This window comes from Artemia franciscana, chromosome 21, assembly GCF_032884065.1.
Source record: "Artemia franciscana chromosome 21, ASM3288406v1, whole genome shotgun sequence".
Classification (NCBI taxonomy): domain Eukaryota; kingdom Metazoa; phylum Arthropoda; class Branchiopoda; order Anostraca; family Artemiidae; genus Artemia; species Artemia franciscana.
Window position 1 is genome coordinate 33,917,147 of NC_088883.1, and position 19,664 is coordinate 33,936,810.

The 19,664-nt window shown below is 34.9% G+C and overlaps 1 protein-coding gene across 2 annotated transcripts in view; it reads left to right on the top strand.

The window, feature by feature from the left end:
- The window catches only part of LOC136040972 (MAP kinase-interacting serine/threonine-protein kinase 2-like), a 46,052-nt gene extending 30,794 nt beyond the window's left edge, over nt 1-15,258 (top strand). For both annotated transcript variants that reach the window (XM_065725443.1, XM_065725444.1), the window contains exons 4-6: nt 6,050-6,308; nt 10,818-10,972; nt 15,016-15,258. In XM_065725443.1, coding sequence (XP_065581515.1) covers nt 6,050-6,308; nt 10,818-10,972; nt 15,016-15,243 — 642 coding nt within the window. In that variant the 3' untranslated portion in view covers nt 15,244-15,258. The remainder of the gene's footprint in view (nt 1-6,049; nt 6,309-10,817; nt 10,973-15,015) is intronic.
- Nucleotides 15,259-19,664: the final 4,406 nt, after the last annotated feature.

The following is a 19,664-nucleotide window of genomic DNA, read 5'->3' on the forward strand; positions in this document are numbered from 1 at the left end:
TCCATTCTTACGACCTTATCCCACTCCACTCGGGGATGACCTGCTTTTTGTTTGGCCCTTTATGCTTGTCGGAAAAAAACCATACTTTGCAATCTGTCAACCTTTATCCGCAGAACGTTTCCTACCCATCTTAACATTTCTCTCATTATAGCATAGAATCACCTTTTTCGTAGAGTTTACTGTTTGAAATCCAGTCAGTCAGATGGTTGCTCAAAAGAATCTGCAGACAGACAATTCCTCTGAAAAACATCTAGCAAAATCCCCCTCCGTTTTTCGAAGGATTCACGCTTCAGAACCATGATTGACCACTGTAGCTTTTATCACTGTCATCGATAGGTTTATCCAGTATAATAATGTACATTTAGAAAAAAGTATGAAACGTAAGCAAAGTTATTAATTGCTGAACATATCTAGTATTAGCATAGAAAGTATGTTTTGCTAGTGCATAAGATGTGATGAAAGTCACATAAACTTCCTGTTGTATTTTAGGGATACACTATCATAAGTCCAGCCAGTGTGCATTTGAAATCACCTGTTCAAAACTTTCGCAACTTTTCCTCACCGTTATTTTTAAGTGACCTGGATTGTATCTTGATCTAAAAGAGTTTTGCCAAGAGTTAAATTGTTTTTATTAGTCCCGCCAGATTTTACTGCGAATTCTAATGGATTTGTTATGCAAATAAAGCAACCTTCCAATGCCAAGATAGTCTCTGCTTTTTTTACTTGTTAGGGGGGAGGGTATAATCTATAACAGATTTTTTCATTTAATTCTATGCTCCATTTTGGGTGGCTATATGGATAAAACAAGGGAAAAATTGTAAGTTTTATTTCTTGAAAACCGGCAGCAAAAACGCCCCATATATCATTTATTTGTCAATTTATTAACTAATAAATTGTCAATTTTATTTGTTTTATGTGGTTTTTTTTTCAAACCAAGCAAGAAAATGATAGTCTACATTACAAATCTTAATGCACCATACATCAGAAAACCATATCATACTTTTAAATGAAAAGGGAATAAGGTTTTTTTTTTACGTCCAATTCTTCTTTTAGACGAGTTTGCTCCTCTTAATTTTGTACCTGTTTCCTAATTCTCTATTATAAATCTTACTGGGGGTTCCCCCTAAAAAATTGGTCCGAAAGAACCTCGTAAGAAATTAACTTGATTGAATATTTCTTGTGGTTAAATCCCTTTTCTAATGAAAGTCCTCCGATTTTTATCTCCCCACAAGATCTGAACCCCTTAGAAAAAAAAACACATCACGGCTAGGTATGTGTAAGCATACTAGTGAAGGGCTTTTGATTTCTAAGGGTTGTATAACCTCTGCGTTAAATCAGCTTATTGGTCTCGAAACTAAAAAAAGAAGATTTGTTTTTGCACAAGGGCTGTGGAGTCGACTGTAGTTATAACTGGTTTCAACTCCGATTCTATCCAGCAAAAAATTACTAAAACTCTGTCTCACGACTCCAGCTTCACAGCTCTCTTTTAAATCTTTATAGAACAGGATTTTATAAGTTATTACCGACTTTTTAAAACTAGCCAATTCGGTGGTCCAAAAAGAGTCGTGTTGTGCAGACTAAATTTCACAAAGCTTACATAAACCGGAAAAGGGTAATATTTGTTGCTATTCTTTTTTACGATTTCCCAAAAGTTTCTGTGAATTATAAAAGGGAATATAACAATTTAGCAAAACAACTCAAATTCCGTAATATCTTGAGAACCAAATAAAATACGACGAAACGACTTAAAGATCGATATAACTTAATTAACTCGAGGGGGCAATTTATCTAGGTTCTAAGTTTTTTTTTTCGTCTTTTTATTTTCAACTGATGATTCACTAGAATATATTTTATTTGTTTGTATTTTTCAGATCTTACTTATACTTTTGTCTTATGAAAATTTGAGCCCTTATAGTATTTAGCCCTATAAAGAGCCCTTTTAATCCTATAATTTTTGTAGAAGTGCAGATTAGAAGTATTTGTTCTTATCGACCTAAATAAAATGTGAGCCTACTTCGGATCCCTGCTCCTGTCTGAAGGAGCGGTGCTCGTTTAAGTTTCTAAAAAAAAACTTGGTTAACTAGTTTTTTTTGTTGTTAATGTCTACTTCCGTTACTGGTGTGGTTAAACAAGATATTCCTATTGTCGGGTAGGGCACTCAACTTGGTGATAACTTAAAATAGCAACGAGTTTCTTCTGCGCCTTTATGCATTGACAATTCGGTTGTATATAAGATTTTCCGATTTGACAATCCTGAATTATGCGCATTGTATTACTATAAGTAGATAGTATATTTATGAGGCTATCACGGAAAAACTGTAGACTGCTAAGGCTACTACTAACAACTCACCGTAGCGTCAAGCGGCCTGATGCCGACATAGCTACGCACGCTCCTCCTCTGTCCCAATCTTGTTTAAGCTTCACTGATTACACCCTCCCTGGAAGCTCCTATTTCCCTTAAATATTTCCTTACAACAAACAGTAACAACCTAGTTACTGCAAGACATCAAAATTGAAATTGTCTGTGTTTGTAGACGAGTGTTTTCCAACCTGCAAGCGTTGCTAACCGCTGTTATGACTAGCTTTTGCAGGCAACTAAGGGAAGTTAGCATCGCATTGTCGATGAGAGTTGGAGTCCGAGGCTGCGATATTCAACAAAATTGATCAGAACCTGTTATAATCTTCATTTCTTCAAGCTTTAACCAAATCACACAACAATTTGTGATGTGACTTTTATTAACAAAATGTATAACCCAGAATATAATGGAAATAACCTCCAACTAAGCAAGTTTTCCGCCTTCATTTCTATGCCAATTTTTACATGTTTTGCTCCACCTGGACGTGAGTAAAGTTGAGGTGACAGTACGCCTGATTCTGACCAGAGTCATCTAGATCCCTTTTCAGTCGCTCTAAAAAAATTTCCTCTTGGAAACTTTTTTTGTTATTCTACAAGTAGGCTATATTAATACCCTCCCACCTTTGTCTGGCCTGGGTGGAGTTTTTACATACATTTACACGAGTCTCTCTAAAACAAAGCCAGGCACTTGTGTATTGTAGCGACCACACTGTTGTTCTTGATCCGATGCTAAACTGGTTTCTCTGTGTGCATTTGGAGATAATTAAGTTAGCCTGAGTGAGATAAACTACTATCTGTGTATATTTTAATTAAAATTTTAATATATAGAGTTGGTTAGGTTAGTTATTTAATATATTGCATTCTTGGCGGCCTGCTTTCCATAATTCTGTTTTGTATTTTCAATAATTTGTTACTAAATTATTATATTTGCATCATATTTTGGCACATTTCATTAAGATTAACTTAACTGGTTACTCAGTTTCTGAATCTGTTCATCTCCGACCTGAACCAGTTCCACCACACCAAAACGGTTAACGATATACCTATTCTTGAACCACCGAGGGGCCTGAAGCAAAAATTCCGTGTACTTAAAATAGCACATTCATAACACTAACCTATCAGATTCAGTAAAAAATTTCCCAAAATGGGGTTAAATATAGAATGCTCAAGAGAGCCACACTATTATATATTCGAGAAAGGGCTTCCTGTTCCAGATTAAGCTGCAAGGTCACCACACTAGCATAAGCAATTTTAAGTTTGCGCTCACCATTCCGCAGGAAAAGCTTTCGTGTATTCTCAATCGAAGACCCAATCGGGAGACCTAAATATGTTAGTGCAGTGGTGGGTGCCACCTCACTATTACCTAGACAGACACTATTGGGCACATAACTACCGTGTAAACTAAAGAAGAGAACTTAGTACTTTGCAGCATTCTTATTTTGTCCTATTTGTAGATATTGAAAATGTCTGGAGTCAAAGTTGGCTTTAACTTGTAAAACCTAGTTAAATGAAGCTTTAAAGCAGGGCTGTGGGGTTGGAATTATAGTAAATTTATATTTATAAATTTATATTTATTATAATAAATTATAAATTTCTTTCGTACCCCCTCCCTGAACACTTTGCAGCATTCAAACTTATTCCTATTTATAGATATTGAAAATGTCTGGAGTCGAAGTTGTCTATAAATAGTAAAATCTGGTTAAATGAAGCTTTAAAACCTGGCTTTGGAGTCGGGGTTATAATAAATTTTTTCTAAACGGAGTTAGAGTCGGCAAATTGAAAATGTCTATAGTTGAAGTTGGAATCAAAGTCGGTTATAGCTTATAACCGATTCCACAGCCGTGGCCCCCTCATTTGTTATTGTATTGCAACATCATTGTTTTTGTTCTTATGCAATTAATCTGTATTTGCGTCTTTAAATTCTGAGGGAAAAAACCATTCAAATGCGATTTGAGTGTTTGTATATAAACTGCTGATATCGAATATTAGTTTTGCGTTTTTATGTAGGTATTATCAAAAAATGTGTTTTTTCCTTTAATGCGTTGTAACAGTGATGCCTGTTAAACACAATTGTTTAAACATATGTTTTAGTCACAATGCCAATTTGTCTTTATAGTCTATTCTGCAATTGTAAGTCAATAGCTATGATTCACCACATTTTACTGAAGAAATAAAAAATGATTCCAGATGTCTGTTGTCTGATCAATGTGTTTTAATGTTGACTTTCTGCCGAAATATAAAAATATTTAGTAGTAATAAAGCAGGTGACATATAGTACTAAAACATAATGTAGCACACTTTTTTTGAAATTTAATGTTTATTATAACTAAACATATTTAAAATTTGCAATTTTTGTATTTAGATATAATATATAAATTAAATAGATAAAATGTAAAATGAAAATACAAATAAAATTAAAAATATACATTAAATGTCAAATATTTGTATGTTAATATATTTTATATTGCAGTCATTGCGTTTTAGCTTTGCTTGAATCGGGGATAGGCTACTTCTAATAATAAAAAAAAAAAAACTTTACAAACTAGAAAAAATAATCGTATAATATTCTACCTTCCTAAGCTTAAAATTTCAATGTCTATTTTTTATTCAATGCGAGCATAAAGGAGCTGACCCGTAGACATTTGTGGTGAAAGTTTACTGCAACCGTTTTCATTTTGCAAACGGCAAAGTTTACTTCTGCACCCCGGGCATTTGCCCGGGGTGTAAAAATTTTGAGGTGCAAAATTTCAAATAAATAATCTGACTTTGATAATCATTTTATAACTTATGAATTTTTTTATTTTAAATGAAGTAGAGGGTGGAGTTGACAGTAATTATAAACAAATTGAATCGAGAAATTTTCGTTTTTCCCATATTTTCATCACCATTCTTTGAAAATTAAAGTAAGTAGATCAAATTTAAGTAATTCTAAATAAAATTTTAAGCACAAAGTAAGACTATAAAAGTAATTAAAGAATTAGAAGCAATCAGTTGGTACAAGATTATTAATAATTTTTGCCAAGACAAAAGTGAGGAAAGTCGGATTAAAACAAATGAAATTCTTTTTTAATTTTCTTTGAAAATTTTTGTGAGACAGTAGAGGGCGTGCTTATCAAGATTTCGCCCTGGGCGGAAGAGAGGCCCGAACCGCTACTGTATTCAGTTACTATTATTTCTATTACAGTCCTTGTTTCTCCTCAATATGACAAAATTGTATGTATTCCTGGAGACTAGGAAAGCGTGAGCGTTTATCCCATAAGTTACAATATACTAATTCCCCCAAAGGCACCTTAGCCTGCAAAGTAGAGGGAAGACACGAGTCACTTTCTTAGAGGAAAAGTCACATAAAAAGAAATAGAATATGAGTCACTTACTCAGAGGAAGAGCCACATAAAAAAATAGAATACAACAATTAAAGTGAAATAGATAAATTAAATATGTATAGGAATATGTTTAAGGTGCGTGGATAGGTGTATTTCTGGTCATGCATTTAAATATAATGGAAAATATAAATGAATTATGTAGAAAATGTAAAAGTTTCGGAAATATCTCAAAACCTTGAGGGGGATATAGGCCTGACGGTCTCCCTCCCCTGCCATCTATATGTATCCATCTCCCCTGTCATCTATGTGTAATTAGGATATGAAGATGGGATATATAAAAGATGGATACATTTTTCTTCGTTTGTTTTAGATAATTTTAAAAGTACCTGGTCATAGTCGATCGCGGGTTTTCAAAGAAGTTGAAACGCTTCACCACTGCCATGGTCATCCCAATATTATCCAGCTCATTGAATTCTTTGAAGAAGATGACAGATTTTATTTGGTCTTTGAGAAGGTAGTGGGTGGCCCGCTTTTGCGCCATATCCAAAGAAGAGTTCATTTTACTGAACATGAAGCCTCGTTGGTTATTAGAGATTTGGCTTCATCTCTTGCCTTTTTACACAAAAAAGGTATAAAATTTTTTGCACTTCTATCCTTTTAGGCTATAGTAAGAAAAAAAAGCATCGGGACGATTATAGTCACCAAATTCTAATTCTTGGATGAAAAGAAATTCATGTTTAAAATAATTCACGCGCACAAAGTAGCTGAAATTTTATTGGTTACTAATAAAATGAAGTCAAATTTTTAATTATAGGGTATCAATGAATTTCAACGAAATTAAACTCTGCTAAAACTCAGCGGCACTGAATATCTTTCTCCCGTCCTGTTAAATCCCTCTCTTTCAAATGTATGAATAATTTTGAAGGCCTAATAAAATTTTCAGGAACATTTACTAGCATCAGAAGCAATTTATTGAATCATAGAAAATAAGTTTTCCTACTAGTCGTCCCCATGGAGTGAAGTGTCATCTATTTTTTATAGTAAGTCTAAGTGCTACCTTTTCAGACTGGAAGGATTAAAATGTTGATTAAATGCTTTAGTAGTGTTAATACACGAAAATTTGGGGGGTGGGGGACGGGGCTATTTTTTTGTTTTTCCCAATGGAAATACCTAAAAACATTTTTTTTCAATGTAAATACCAAAAAAACTATTTTTTTTTATTTGGTTGGCTTTTTCTTACAGTGTAGCTCTTTTAAAATATTTTCGGGAAAACAGAGAGGAATTGTGTAAATACCACATTTCGAAAATTGCATTCCGAAAGTATACTTAAGTAGGCTTAAGTCGGGGATTTCATGTTGGGCGAAGATCCAATTTTTCTGAGGGTTCTACTTATTTTTCTTGGGAGGAGGAGTCTTAACTACTTTAAAGTCTTTATTTTGATTTTCCTAGCAATTATATCCTCAAAAAAGTGTGGTGGGTTTTATACCCCCCTCCTCCTTTACTGTGTCAGTTGTATAGTTATAAATTCAGTGCCTGTGGGACAGACACGAGCGGCTTACCGCTCTCTTGAAGCCAGCCAAGATTTTTGTGGCCGTAAAATTACCTTGGAGGACGAATGGGACTTCCTGATTTCATTTTGGACTTTTTACTGATTCGAGAATGCAGCCATGGGTCCGACTAAAAATGAGTAAACAATTTACTGATTTGCTATGTTCAGACACTTTAAAGCGCTTTTTGTTCCTACTGTACCATAAATCATGTATTTGTTTTGTGTTTTCAGCAAAACGCTAGTTTTTCATAATCCTGCAGATTTAGGGAATATTTAGTGCCGTTACATTTGTACCAATTTCATTTTGTCTCTTAATTTGGGATTGGAGAGACCCATTGGTCAGATTAGAAAATAGTCAAAAAAAATACTACTAGGTGACGCTACTGTCTGTAATCTGCTGTCCGTCTCTGGTATGTTTAGAAATAACCTTACCTCACACCTCAAAGATTGTTTGTGTCTTATTCATTTACTGGTGGAAAAAGCTTCCATCCTACTAATATAAATAGCCATACTCTCGTTTTTCTGTATACATTTTTATCATATTTTAGTTAATAGTAATAATAATAAAAACAGTCTAGCGGAAATTTATACGGGTCTAAATAAAATAGTACGGGGGAAGGGCGAGGAAACGGATAAACTAGGAAATTCTGTATGCTTTTGAAGATCAGATATTTTATTTAAATTTCTTGATCCCTCCCCCCGAGAATTAAACTCCGGGTTCAGGTATTGTAACAAAATTGTTGGCTGACAATTTCAATGAAACAACGATTTATGACAGTCCTACAAATATTTTTTTTTCTGCATACCTTTTTTCATTTATTAGATTTATGGTTTTTTTAACAGACTGGGTTGTTCTCTTCGTTTTTTTTTTGTAAGTTGACTGCCCAAAATTTTACTGAATTGAAAATTATTGCACGGGAGATGGGGGAGCAGAGGGCTCAATTAGGGAATTGTTTTTCGTTCTTTCAAAGATTAGACATTTTATTTAAAATTTCACATCCTCCCTTACAAGACGTCAGTCTATTTTCACTTGAATGATTTGCCCGTTTTTGCTGCTCTTAGGACTCCCCTGTCCCATATAGTCATAAACTGCATGCACTCATATGGCAATATTATTTTCAAACGGAAGGAAGGGTGAAATTCGAAGTATACAATCAAAAAGACCCATTTTACTGATAGTTCTAAAGATTAGGATTTTTGTGGGTAGGGATATACTTTTAAATAAATTGGCCAAAATCAGTTCTCTATCTTAGTAATGTTAGTAAATTTACGTTGAAACTAATAAACCTAATATGAATTAGACTATCCAGTGTGCTGAATGTTGTACAGAATTGTATTTGGATTTCCCCATCTTGTTCTAAACTCGTCAAATAAGATGCTTTCTACTCACAAAGAAAAAACGCATCAAGATCATTAAAAATAATGATATTTGATGTCTATAGCATTCTAAGGTCTTTCAGTTGAAATGACTGCTATAAGTAACAATTAAATTTTGAGGTCGCCCTAAGGGTGGCAAGAAAGAAGACCACACCTATTTTCTCTGTCGCAAAGAAAACTCAAAATACATTCCAAAACTCAAAGAAAGGTCATAGAGTCGCTTCTATTTTCAGCTTTTTAATATATGGCAGTTCTTTGGCTCTCGGTTTATTTCGAATGGCTTTGGTTTAAATTTATATTTTCGGTCTTATATTGATATGCAATTTTACCCTAGAATTAGATGTACGATATTGGTCCAGCAAATTATTCAGTTTTAAACATCAGCTCTGTTGCAATTATCTGCCTTCTCAGGATGATCTCGGCTTTGGTTTTTGACTGTGGTTTTTGGTTTTGGCTTTGGTTTAAACCAAAGCCATTTCGAATTGACTTTGGTTTAACTTCTCAGGATGGTATTGGCTTTGGTTTTTGACAATTTTAAACATCACCTCTGTTTCAATTCCCAGGACGGTAGGAAGCAATTGGAAGAAATGATAGGAAAACACTTTGACAGACAGTGACGTAATTTCGTCAAAATTCTGGGGGGGGGGGCAAAGTTTGAGCCAATTTTCCCAAATCAATTTAAAATGACAGTGAAAATTGTAAAATGATCCATATGTTTACCATAAAATCAAAGATAAAGTGAAGAAAACTGACCTGTTTTCCTGGATACTTGAATTATGAAGGCTTATCTTAGTTTTGACAAGATTTTTGCAGAGACTAAACTTCAGCTGGGGGGCAAGCTGAGGTCTGGGGGAGAGTAAACTTGAACCTGTAGGAGGCAATTGCCCCCAGTCCTATTGCAAATTACACCCATGTTGGCGGACGTCCTTGCCAAAATATTTGCTTTTGTTCTTTTCGCTCCTTTTCTTTCCACTAGCTGACACTATCTTCGTTTTCTCGGTTATTTAATTATATTATTTTTTCTTGTTTGTCATACGTCTTGTATAGTCAGTGTGGTCTTTGAATGTATTTAAGAATTTACTTACACCAGCTTGCTTTGAAATGACTCGCCCAAGCGTTGCAAAGACTGTATAATGTGGGGTTGAAGTATGTAGCACACATGGCGCTCAAAGATGTACGCCAAGTTGTGGAAAGTTGACAGCCCCTCGTTTTTTTTGCCTTGCAATCATGTTTATTTTTCACCTAGCTTAAGATATGGAAAAACTATAGAATATTGTTAATGCGATAATGTTCGAAAACCGGCCAAAATATTGACTTGCTTGACTAGCAGCAAAGCTTGTCGTACGACAAGCTAAAGAAGGGAAAAAGTACGCACGAATGTTAACTTAGAAAAAGAACTTTGTTAGAGAAAAAACAAAAGCCTATCAAATACCAAGGATAGGAGGAAGGAAATGGCGGTTTAGAGGCAGAATCTTGATTTCCCCGCTCCCCCCTCCCCCATCTCTGTCTTCTACAAAATTTCTGGCCAAATTTGAATAAAATTTTCTTCAGAATTTTCATTTATTTAAATGTTACTTTTCTTACTTTATGTGGAGAAAGATATGGGAAAATAAACTGCGCCCTCTGTTTTGTTTTAATAGAAATAAGTTCAAAATATAACAAAATGATTATAAATATTAGATTGTTTATTTGAAATTTTCGGCCCCTAAAATTTCTACGTCCGGGGCAATGTCCCCCCTAAAACTGGCTCTGTAAGAAAAGCCTTTTTGCAATCCCCTCTCTCCCCCAACATAAAGTTTGAATGTTCCCCCTCCCCCAAAAATAAAAGTTTTCATTCGATCCCTGATCTCGAGACAAAATTGGACAGTCTTACCCTGTCTACTATTGCCAAATCTTAGACAAGTTTCGAATACTAACATATATTCCCCCAGTTGCTAAGGAATTAATGGATCGAAAGCCCGTTATTTGGGAAACAGCTTACAATAACTAATTAATAATAAAACTGGACATATTAATACTGAACTACGCCTGAAAATAAATAGATAAGAAATCCACTCACCAACAGTTCCCACGATTACATCACCAATCTAGTACTAGACAAAGACTCATGAATATATTAGGTCTTGAAATTGGACAAAAAAAAATTAAAACCTACCATCTCCAGGAAATCTCCATATCTATTCATCGAATTAAAAATTCTATTTTTTTTTAGGCATTGCTCACCGCGACCTGAAGCCGGAAAACATACTGTGCGTCCGTCCGGACAGCGTAGTTCCGGTTAAACTCTGTGATTTTGACCTGGGGTCTGGAATACGGTTCCACGAAGACAACAGTTCTCCATTACTCACTCCTGAACTTCTCACTCCGGTAAGCTTTTTTTCCCTCTGGGCAATTTTTACCCTTTTGAATTTAAAAACTGGACTGGAAAACTTTACCGGTTAAACTCCGTGTTTTTGACCTGGGGTCTGGATTAAGGTTCCACATAGACAACAGTTCTCCATTACTCACTCCGGTAAGCTTTTTTTCCCTCTGGGCAATTTTTACTATTTTGAATTTAAAAACTGGACTGTAGAACTTTACCGGTTAAACTCCGTGATTTTGACCCGGGGTCTGGAATACAGTTCCACGAAGACAACAGTTCTGCATTACTCACTCCTGAACTACTCACTCGGGTAAGCTTATTCTTCCCTCTGGGCAATTTTACCATTTTGAATTTAAAAACTGGACTGGAAAACTTTACCGGTTAAACTCCCTGATTTTGACCTGGGATCTGGAATAGGGTTCCACGAAGACAACAGTTCTCCATTACTCACTCTTGAACTACTCACTCCGGTAAGCTTATTTTTCCCTCTGGGCAATTTTTACCATTTTGAATTTAAAAACTGGACTGGAAAACTTTACCGGTTAAACTCCGTGATTTTGACCTGGGGTCTGGAATAGGGTTCCACGAAGACAACAGTTCTCCATTACTCGCTCCTGAATTACTCACTCCGGTAAGCTTATTCTTCCCTCTGGGCAATTTTTACCATTTTGAATTTAAAAACTGGACTGGAAAACTTTACCGGTTAAGCTCCGTGATTTTGACCTGGGGTCTGGAATAGGGTTCCACGAAGACAACAGTTCTCCATTACTCACTCCTGAACTACTCACTCCGGTAAGCTTATTTTTCCCTCTGGGCAATTTTTACCATTTTGAATTTAAAAACTGGACTGGAAAACTTTACCGGTTAAACTCCGTGATTTTGACCTGGGGTCTGGAATAAGGTTCTATGAAGACAGCAGTTCTCCATTACTCACTTTGGTAAGTTTGTTTTTCTCTCTAACAGTTTTTACCATTTTGACTTTAAGAATTGAAATGGTATCATTAATAAACTCTCGAAGAAAGAAGTGGACCTAGGGCTTTTGTTTGTATAATCTGATTTGTTCAATAAAAATTTGATGAAAGAAGGGCATCTAGGATCATTCCATTTTTTTTCTGATTTGCCCAATTTGCTTTGAACACATCTAGATTCAAGGGTTCATTCTGTTGAATAGAGAAGTATTTGCTGAGAGACTGTAACTTCAAAGACGTTCTTCCCAGGAATAATTTGCTAGAGTGCATCAAAATAAAATATAAATATATTGGTTCAATTTTCTGTATGATCTAATAAAGAAAGAGAGAAAGACGTGCTTTCTGCTATACTTTGAAGAGGGTCCATGAATGACCTATAAGCTGAATTTTTCAAGAAAAGCCAGCGTTTTCTATGCAACTATTTTAAATTTTAAAGTCATGAACAGAAGAAATTTCATATAAAAAAGTTTTTAAAGAAGGCGTATCAAGTAAACAACTATAATGGTGTTGTAGCTGTTGTGTCTTCTGTAGTGCAGAATGTTCAATGCCTTTATGAAACATAAATTCTGATTTTAAATGCTCAGTTGCGCCAGTTCTTAGAAATGTTGAGGGGAGGGGTTAACTGCATTATTCAAAATCTGGGGCGAGTAATTTTTTAGATTTTTTTATAATTAAAACACCAAAAAATAGTATTTTGTAATGAAAGTACATAAAAAAAAAGAAATTTTCCGTGACCTATTGTGCATATACCCCCTCCATATCCTCTTCCCAGTTGGCGCCACCAAGTGCATTCAAGTAACAATCAATTGGGGGTTTTATTAGAAAACCCAACCATCTGGCGAAACAAAGGCCATGCCCAAGATTTCGATTCTAGTCGTATTGCGCATTTTTATGGAATTTATGTTTAATTGGACAAAGATGTGGTTAATTAGGTATGCTTAAACTAGCAGCAGATTCCATCGGGAACAGGCAAAAAAGCTAAAATACTCAACCCAAATGCCCATTCTTTAATGTCAAACGGTTGTTTTAAGAGCTGAGAGTTACGAACTTTCAATCACAAAGGTAGATATTTATTTATAATAGAATGTTTACACAAAGAAAACCATTAGGTGTAACAGTTCCTTAGAAGGTTGTTTAATATGCCATATATTAGACCAAATCAATATACGTGTAGGCCACTACTACTACTACTAACAACCACTGCAACACCGAGCTGCCTGAGGCCTACATCGTTGCGCACGCCAGTCTTCCATCCCAATTCATTCAAAGTTTCCCTGTTTAGAGACTCCTAGGAAGTCCCAATTCTCTTTAAATCATTTCTTACAACTTTGTCCCACACCGATCGGAGATGGCTTGCTTTTTGTTTGGCCCTAGATGTTGGTCCGGGAAGAACCATCTTTGGTAATCTGACAACCTTCATCTGCAGAACGTTTCTTACCCATCTTAACATTTCTCTCATTATAGCATAGAATCACATTTTTTCTGTTTGACATTCGGTCAGACAGATTATTGTTCAAAAGAAGCCACAGACAGACAATTTCTCTGAAAAACATCTAACAAAATCCTCCTCCGTTTTTGAAGGATTCATGTTTCAGGACCATAATTGACCACTGCCACCACTCTAGCTTTTATCACTGTATCATCACTATGTTGATCTAGTATAATAATGTAAATTTAGAAAGAAGTATGAAACGCAAGTAAAGGTTTTTAATTGCTGAACATATCTAGTATTAGCAGAGAAAGTGTGTTTTAGAGCATGTTTTGCTGGTGCATAAGATGTGATGAAAGTCACATAAACTTCCGTTTGTATTTTTGGAATACACTACCATAAGTCAAGCTAGTGTGCATTTGAAATCACCTGTTCGAAACTTTCGCGACTTTTTCTCACCGTTATTTTTAAGTGACCTGGATTGTATCTTGATCTAAAAGAGTTTTGCCAAGAGTTAAATTGTGTTTTGTTAGTCCCGCCAGATTTTACTGCGAATTCAAATGGATTTGTTACGCAGATAAAACAAACTTCCAGTGCCAAGATGTTCTCCTGTTTTTTTTTTTGCTTTTGGGGAGGAGGGAGGGTGTAATTTATAGTTTGTATTTAAGGGAGTTTGTTTCACTTAATTCTAAGCTCCATTTGGGGTGGCTATATGAATAAAAAAAAAGGAAAAATTGTTAGTTTTACTTCTTGAAAATCGGCAGCAAAAAGCCCCCAATATCGGGGGGAGAGGATGAGGGGGAGTCATAAAAGGCAAATTAGACGAAATATGGTCAGTATATTCTTACCTAATAGCAAGTCAACAATAATTGATAACCAGAACAAGCAGAAATGTGGTTTTTTAAGTCACTCCTAAAGATGGTAGTATTTACCGCCCCCTCCAAATCTTACTCCGTTGAGAATGCTTTTGAGTTCATACATGTATTTCCTGGAGTGAAGGAGGGGAAGATTGCAATCTCTGAATTTTTTTCAGGTAAGCATTTTGTTTCTTCACGAAAAGCTACTCTAGGTCTTTAGGGGGGGGGGGGGGGACTGGCTATATTTTTTGCACACCTCTGCCCTTTCTAAATTGTAAATCTTATTTGTTTCAAGTGTTCTTTTTTTTCAAATCACGCAACAAAATGATAGCCTACTTTACAAATCATGATGAACCATACATCAGAAAACTATATCATACTTTTAAACGAAAAGGTAATATTTTTTTACGCCCAATTCTTTTTTTAGACGAGTTTGCTCTTCTTAATTTTGTACCTGACTCTTCATTTTCTACTATAAATCTTACTGGGGGTTCCCCCTAAAAATAGCCGAAGGAATCCTTGTAAGAATGTAATTTGACTGAACATGTCATGTGGTTAAATCTCTTCCCTAATTAAAATCCTCCAATTTTTATCTCCCCCCCAAGATTTGGACCCCTTAGAAAAAAACGCATCACGGCTGGGTATTTGTAAGCATACTAGCGAAGGGCTTTTGTTTTCTAATGGTTGTATAACTTTTGCGTTAAATCAACTTATTGGTCACTCTTTTTTTTTTCTTGTGTTTGCAATCTATTTATGTGTTGTTTTTTTTTTATACAATACCATTTGGTTTGCAGGTGGGCAGTGCAGAGTTCATGGCACCCGAAGTTGTTGATGCGTTTGTTACAGACACTGAGTCAGTGTACGATAAGAGTTGCGATCTCTGGTCACTCGGTATTATTGCTTACATTCTTCTCGTTGGCTATCCACCTTTTTATGGGAGCTGTGGCAGGGATTGCGGATGGGATAGAGGAGAGGCCTGTGTTGCTTGTCAGGTGAGTTTCTTTGATGACCCTCTTCCCTGAGCTGGTTTGATAAATATTCTGCCGTTTCTTTTCTGGAATATTACATTTTTATGGTATATTATATTACAAATTTAGGAAAGCTGTATGGAAAGTTCATAAAAATGTTCGCTTCAATAAATCTTTACGACCTTTTCCTACAATATTTGGAGACGAATTTCCTTTCCTCAAGAATACGCAGTTGAAACGCCCTGTCTCTGGGGGAGGGGGTTTACCGGTTTCGACCCTCCATCCCCCTGAAATTTTTGTCGACTGGTAAATACGTAACAAAGATGCATATAAACAAATTTTTATTGTATTTTTGTATTATTTCCCCCCCCCCCTCCCACCCCATGAGCAAAAATCCTGGATGCGCTCTTGGTTGAAACTAAGGGATGTTGGAATATTCAGATTATTTGATGCTTAAAAGTGTTTTTCATATTTCTGAGTTTTATGGGATTTTAACTTGTTATTTCAAAGTTTTTAAGGGAGTTGCTTAGACAATTTGAGGGGTTTCAATCCCTGTACAGGTTTGTCTTTCTGTATTTTCGAAGAATAAAGTTGTTTGCTTTCAAAGAATAATTTTTAAAAGATGTTTTTGAGTTAACATATTTACGTATTTTTTGTTGGCGGGCCAAGATCAAAGGGCATATGTAATACTTTTATCTCCTGGATGTAATTTATTGTCCACTTTGGAGAGACGTGTTCACTTTATAGGAGGAAGAGAAGATAAGCCCTTATTGGCATATCACATGTTTCAGCACTTCTAGCTCGAATACTACTACTACTGACAACTCACTGCAGTACCAAGTCGCCTGAGGCCAAGAAAGCTGCCTTAGCTACACGTCCATCCAAATCTATTGAATTTATTCCCCTTCCAATAAGTTCTAATTCCTTCCCTCCTTATGACCTCCCCCATTTATGGATGACCTACTTTTCGTTTAGCCCGAGATGGAGAACGATATTTAGTCCTTAAACGTGTCCTAGCCATCTCCAAATTGACAGAGGTGGTTTTAGAGGTGGGCAGAGAGGGGCATATGCCCTGGATGAGGAAATTTTGGGGCGCAAAATTTCAAATAAATGATCTAACCGTTTTAATCATTTTGTAATTTTCGAAAATTTGTTTTTATTAAATTTAAGTAAAGGGTGTAGTTAATGAGAAAATAATTAGTAAATTTTTAATTAATTAGTAAAATGAGTTATAAAATAAAGACAATTAAATGATAATAATTAAATAGATTTAAAAATATTAAAAAAAAATTTTAAATTAATTAGTACATTGAAAATAACTTTGTTAGTAAATGAAAGTTTAGCCTGAAAAGTTTGTGAGAGATGACGAATCAAGATTTTGTCCCGGGCGCAAGAAAGGCCAGAACCGCCACTGCAAATTGAAAAGAATTCTCCAGCTATACAATTTAATTTATACACTCTTGTTCATCCAAATATGAAATACATAAAATGGTCCTTTTTCATTCCTAACGACTGAGAAAGTTAGCAGGCTTGCCAGGAAACTCATAGTGATTCTCGTAATCAATGTCCAACCTAACTAATGCCTGACTGACATTTTCACACTCCTGAAATAATTGCTGAAAACTATTTGCTAAGCTGTCCTCAAGGAGAGGATCAGTAGCACATTTTGTGTTGATCCCCCCCCCCCTCTTAAGTATAGCCTGACAAATGGTGTTGGGGAATCATCTGAGAAGTGTGAAAATATCAAATGTGTGGCGGTTCTGGCCTTTCTTGTGCCTGGGGTAAAATATTGATTACACCCCCTACTTCCACCACAAAAGTTTCAGGCAAACTTTTCATTTGTTAACAAAATTGTTTTACATATATTAATTAATAAATATTTTTTTAATTGTTTAATTATTATTAATTATTATAATTTAATTATTTTTTCGTTTGTTTTTGTAATTAATAAGTAATTCATTAATTATTTTCATTTAATATTTCATTTAATAATATTTCAGAAACTACAAAATAACTATAACTGTTAGATTGTTTATTATTATTGTGTCCCAAAAATTTCTACGTCCAGGGCACGTGCTCCCTCTGTCCCTTCCCTAAAACTGTCCCTGTCCCTCTGTGGCAGTTGTAACCATTTGGTTTGACATTTTTCAGTACCTCTATCTTGAAGACTACTTTTAGAAATTCATTTACTCTATTCGAAATTGAAGGTTCAGTTGTCTACTGTAATTTGAAAACCTTGATCATAGATTACGCTGTACTGCATAGCATAAAATATTTCCTTTTTTTGTACCCTAAATAAAAACATGTATTTCATATCAAGGCTATATACCGTTCAACTCGAAAAATGTAAAAAAAATTATATATTAACAATTTTTGTTGCGTTTTGCAAAATTTTGTTTATCTAAATAAAAAATGCATCTTAACGTGAAGCTAAATGCATCTTACATGCAAGAAAGCTTGCACGTAAATTCCAGTTATTTTGATAATCAGGGGTAATAATTAGAGGGGACAGGGGGTAATCGTCCTCTCTTGATTTTTAAAATGGTTTATTTGATATTTTCATTAAAAAATCTCCTTGATTTTTAAAATATATATTTTCTGGTGTCTTCATTAGAACAAATTTAAAAAATCCCCCCCCCCATCTGCCATGTTTTTATAAATTGGTGCTAAGTCTTTTAATTTAATTACATTATATAAACTATTAGCTATCTTATTGATCTAAAGATTAACACGTTACGTGTCTCCATGTGGAAACATAATCGATGTAACTCGAGAGAAGGCTTCATTTTTTTTTTTTTGCTTAGCTTTTTTTTTGCCAACTGAAAATGCAGTTTCTGCATATAGGATATCCATTTTGAACGATATGGCATTTCTAGGGCCTTATGCATTATTGATTCTTTTATTCTCTTAGAAACAGTAATTTTGCTTTATCTCAAGGACAAATACTTAATAAGACCCTGTCTGGTATAAAAATAAATAATCACCTTTTGTTTCATGTGACTGAGGCTTGATAAAGTGCCAGATGGAGACACATGTGCTCGTATTTTCTTTCTCTATTCATTCTTAACAAATACGTTTTTTCTTGTGAAAAAGGATGGAGGAGGAGGGGATTACCTCAGTTAAATATGCCTGTCTGAATTAAAATAAACTGAACGTTATAAACGTCGCTGTGTAAAGATCCTTTGTTTCTGAACGAATTGGTCCACGTAGTCTGCGAAATCCTTAACCAGGTGTGTGAAATGTTCCAAACTTGCCAGTAGCAGAACTCCAAAAGCTGCCAACACTTTAGCAGAACAACTTGTGTTTTAACAGCTTTTTTTTACTAAAAATTATTTTTATATGTAAAAATGATATTTTCAGACCAAATCTGCCAACAAATTTGAAACCTGCCAAGTAGCGTTGCTACTTTGCTACCCCACTTTTTGCACGGCGGCCCTTAACTAGATATCCTAGTGCTAATATTATAGCATAAAAATGTCTGTAAAAAGTTAAAGCATGTAGTTTTAACTTTTTACTGATTGATTATCTAGAAATTCCCTCTACAGAATTCTAGGGGGGGAATGTAGAAGTGTGCCGTAAGTATTTTAATATGCACAATTAAAATGTTGCTAGCTAGTGTTTCCATGTAGTCCGCAAAGCCCCTAAACCGTTTGCTCCGTGATTCACTAGAATTTTCCTTTAGAACATCTTCTGTCTAGTCAGTGAAAAACTTTAGAGCTAATTTTCAACAGAAATTGTCTCAAGAACCAGATATTCGTAACTTTTCTAAGGTTAGAAGGTCATATTTGGACAGATCTTCACATGAAAATTTTAACCAGATCAATGTTTCTTATGTTGGCTTTCTCTTCAATTTTTGAAAGTTTAGCTAATTTATGTTTTTCTTTTAATTTGATAACTATTTTATTTATTTATTTATTTACAATAATTTCATTACTAATTTATTCATTTTTTTCTTGTGTTTTAGTAATTCACATACAATTGTTTGCTGCCTCTCCCAAGTTATTAGCAATGTCATTTTCTTAAGAAAATTAATATCCACATGCGTCTTTGGGGGCCACGCGTGGCTCACTCCCGTGGAGTGTGGCGAGTACCACTTGGTGCGCGTGATTTTTTTTTTTAATTAAGCGGCCCCTTAGTCACGTCGAAGTTTAAAAAGTGCTTCTAAAACTATCATGTAAATCAGTATATGTTGCTAGCCAGAGTTTCTACGTAGTTTAAAAAACCTATTCCTAGAAACCTGATTAGTCGTATTAAATTTTCAACCGCAGTTATAACTGCGTAGAAATATCCTGGCGTGTTACATTTAGTAATTTTGGAAATTAGCCATTTCTCTAGTATGTTCCCTTAGTTACAAATCATCCCTAATTTTAGAAATGTTTCTACTTTCTGTCATATTTGTTTATTTTTTTCTTTTAATCAACGAAAACATTATTTTTACTTTCGCAATTATTATAGAAAATTGTTTGGATTAAAAG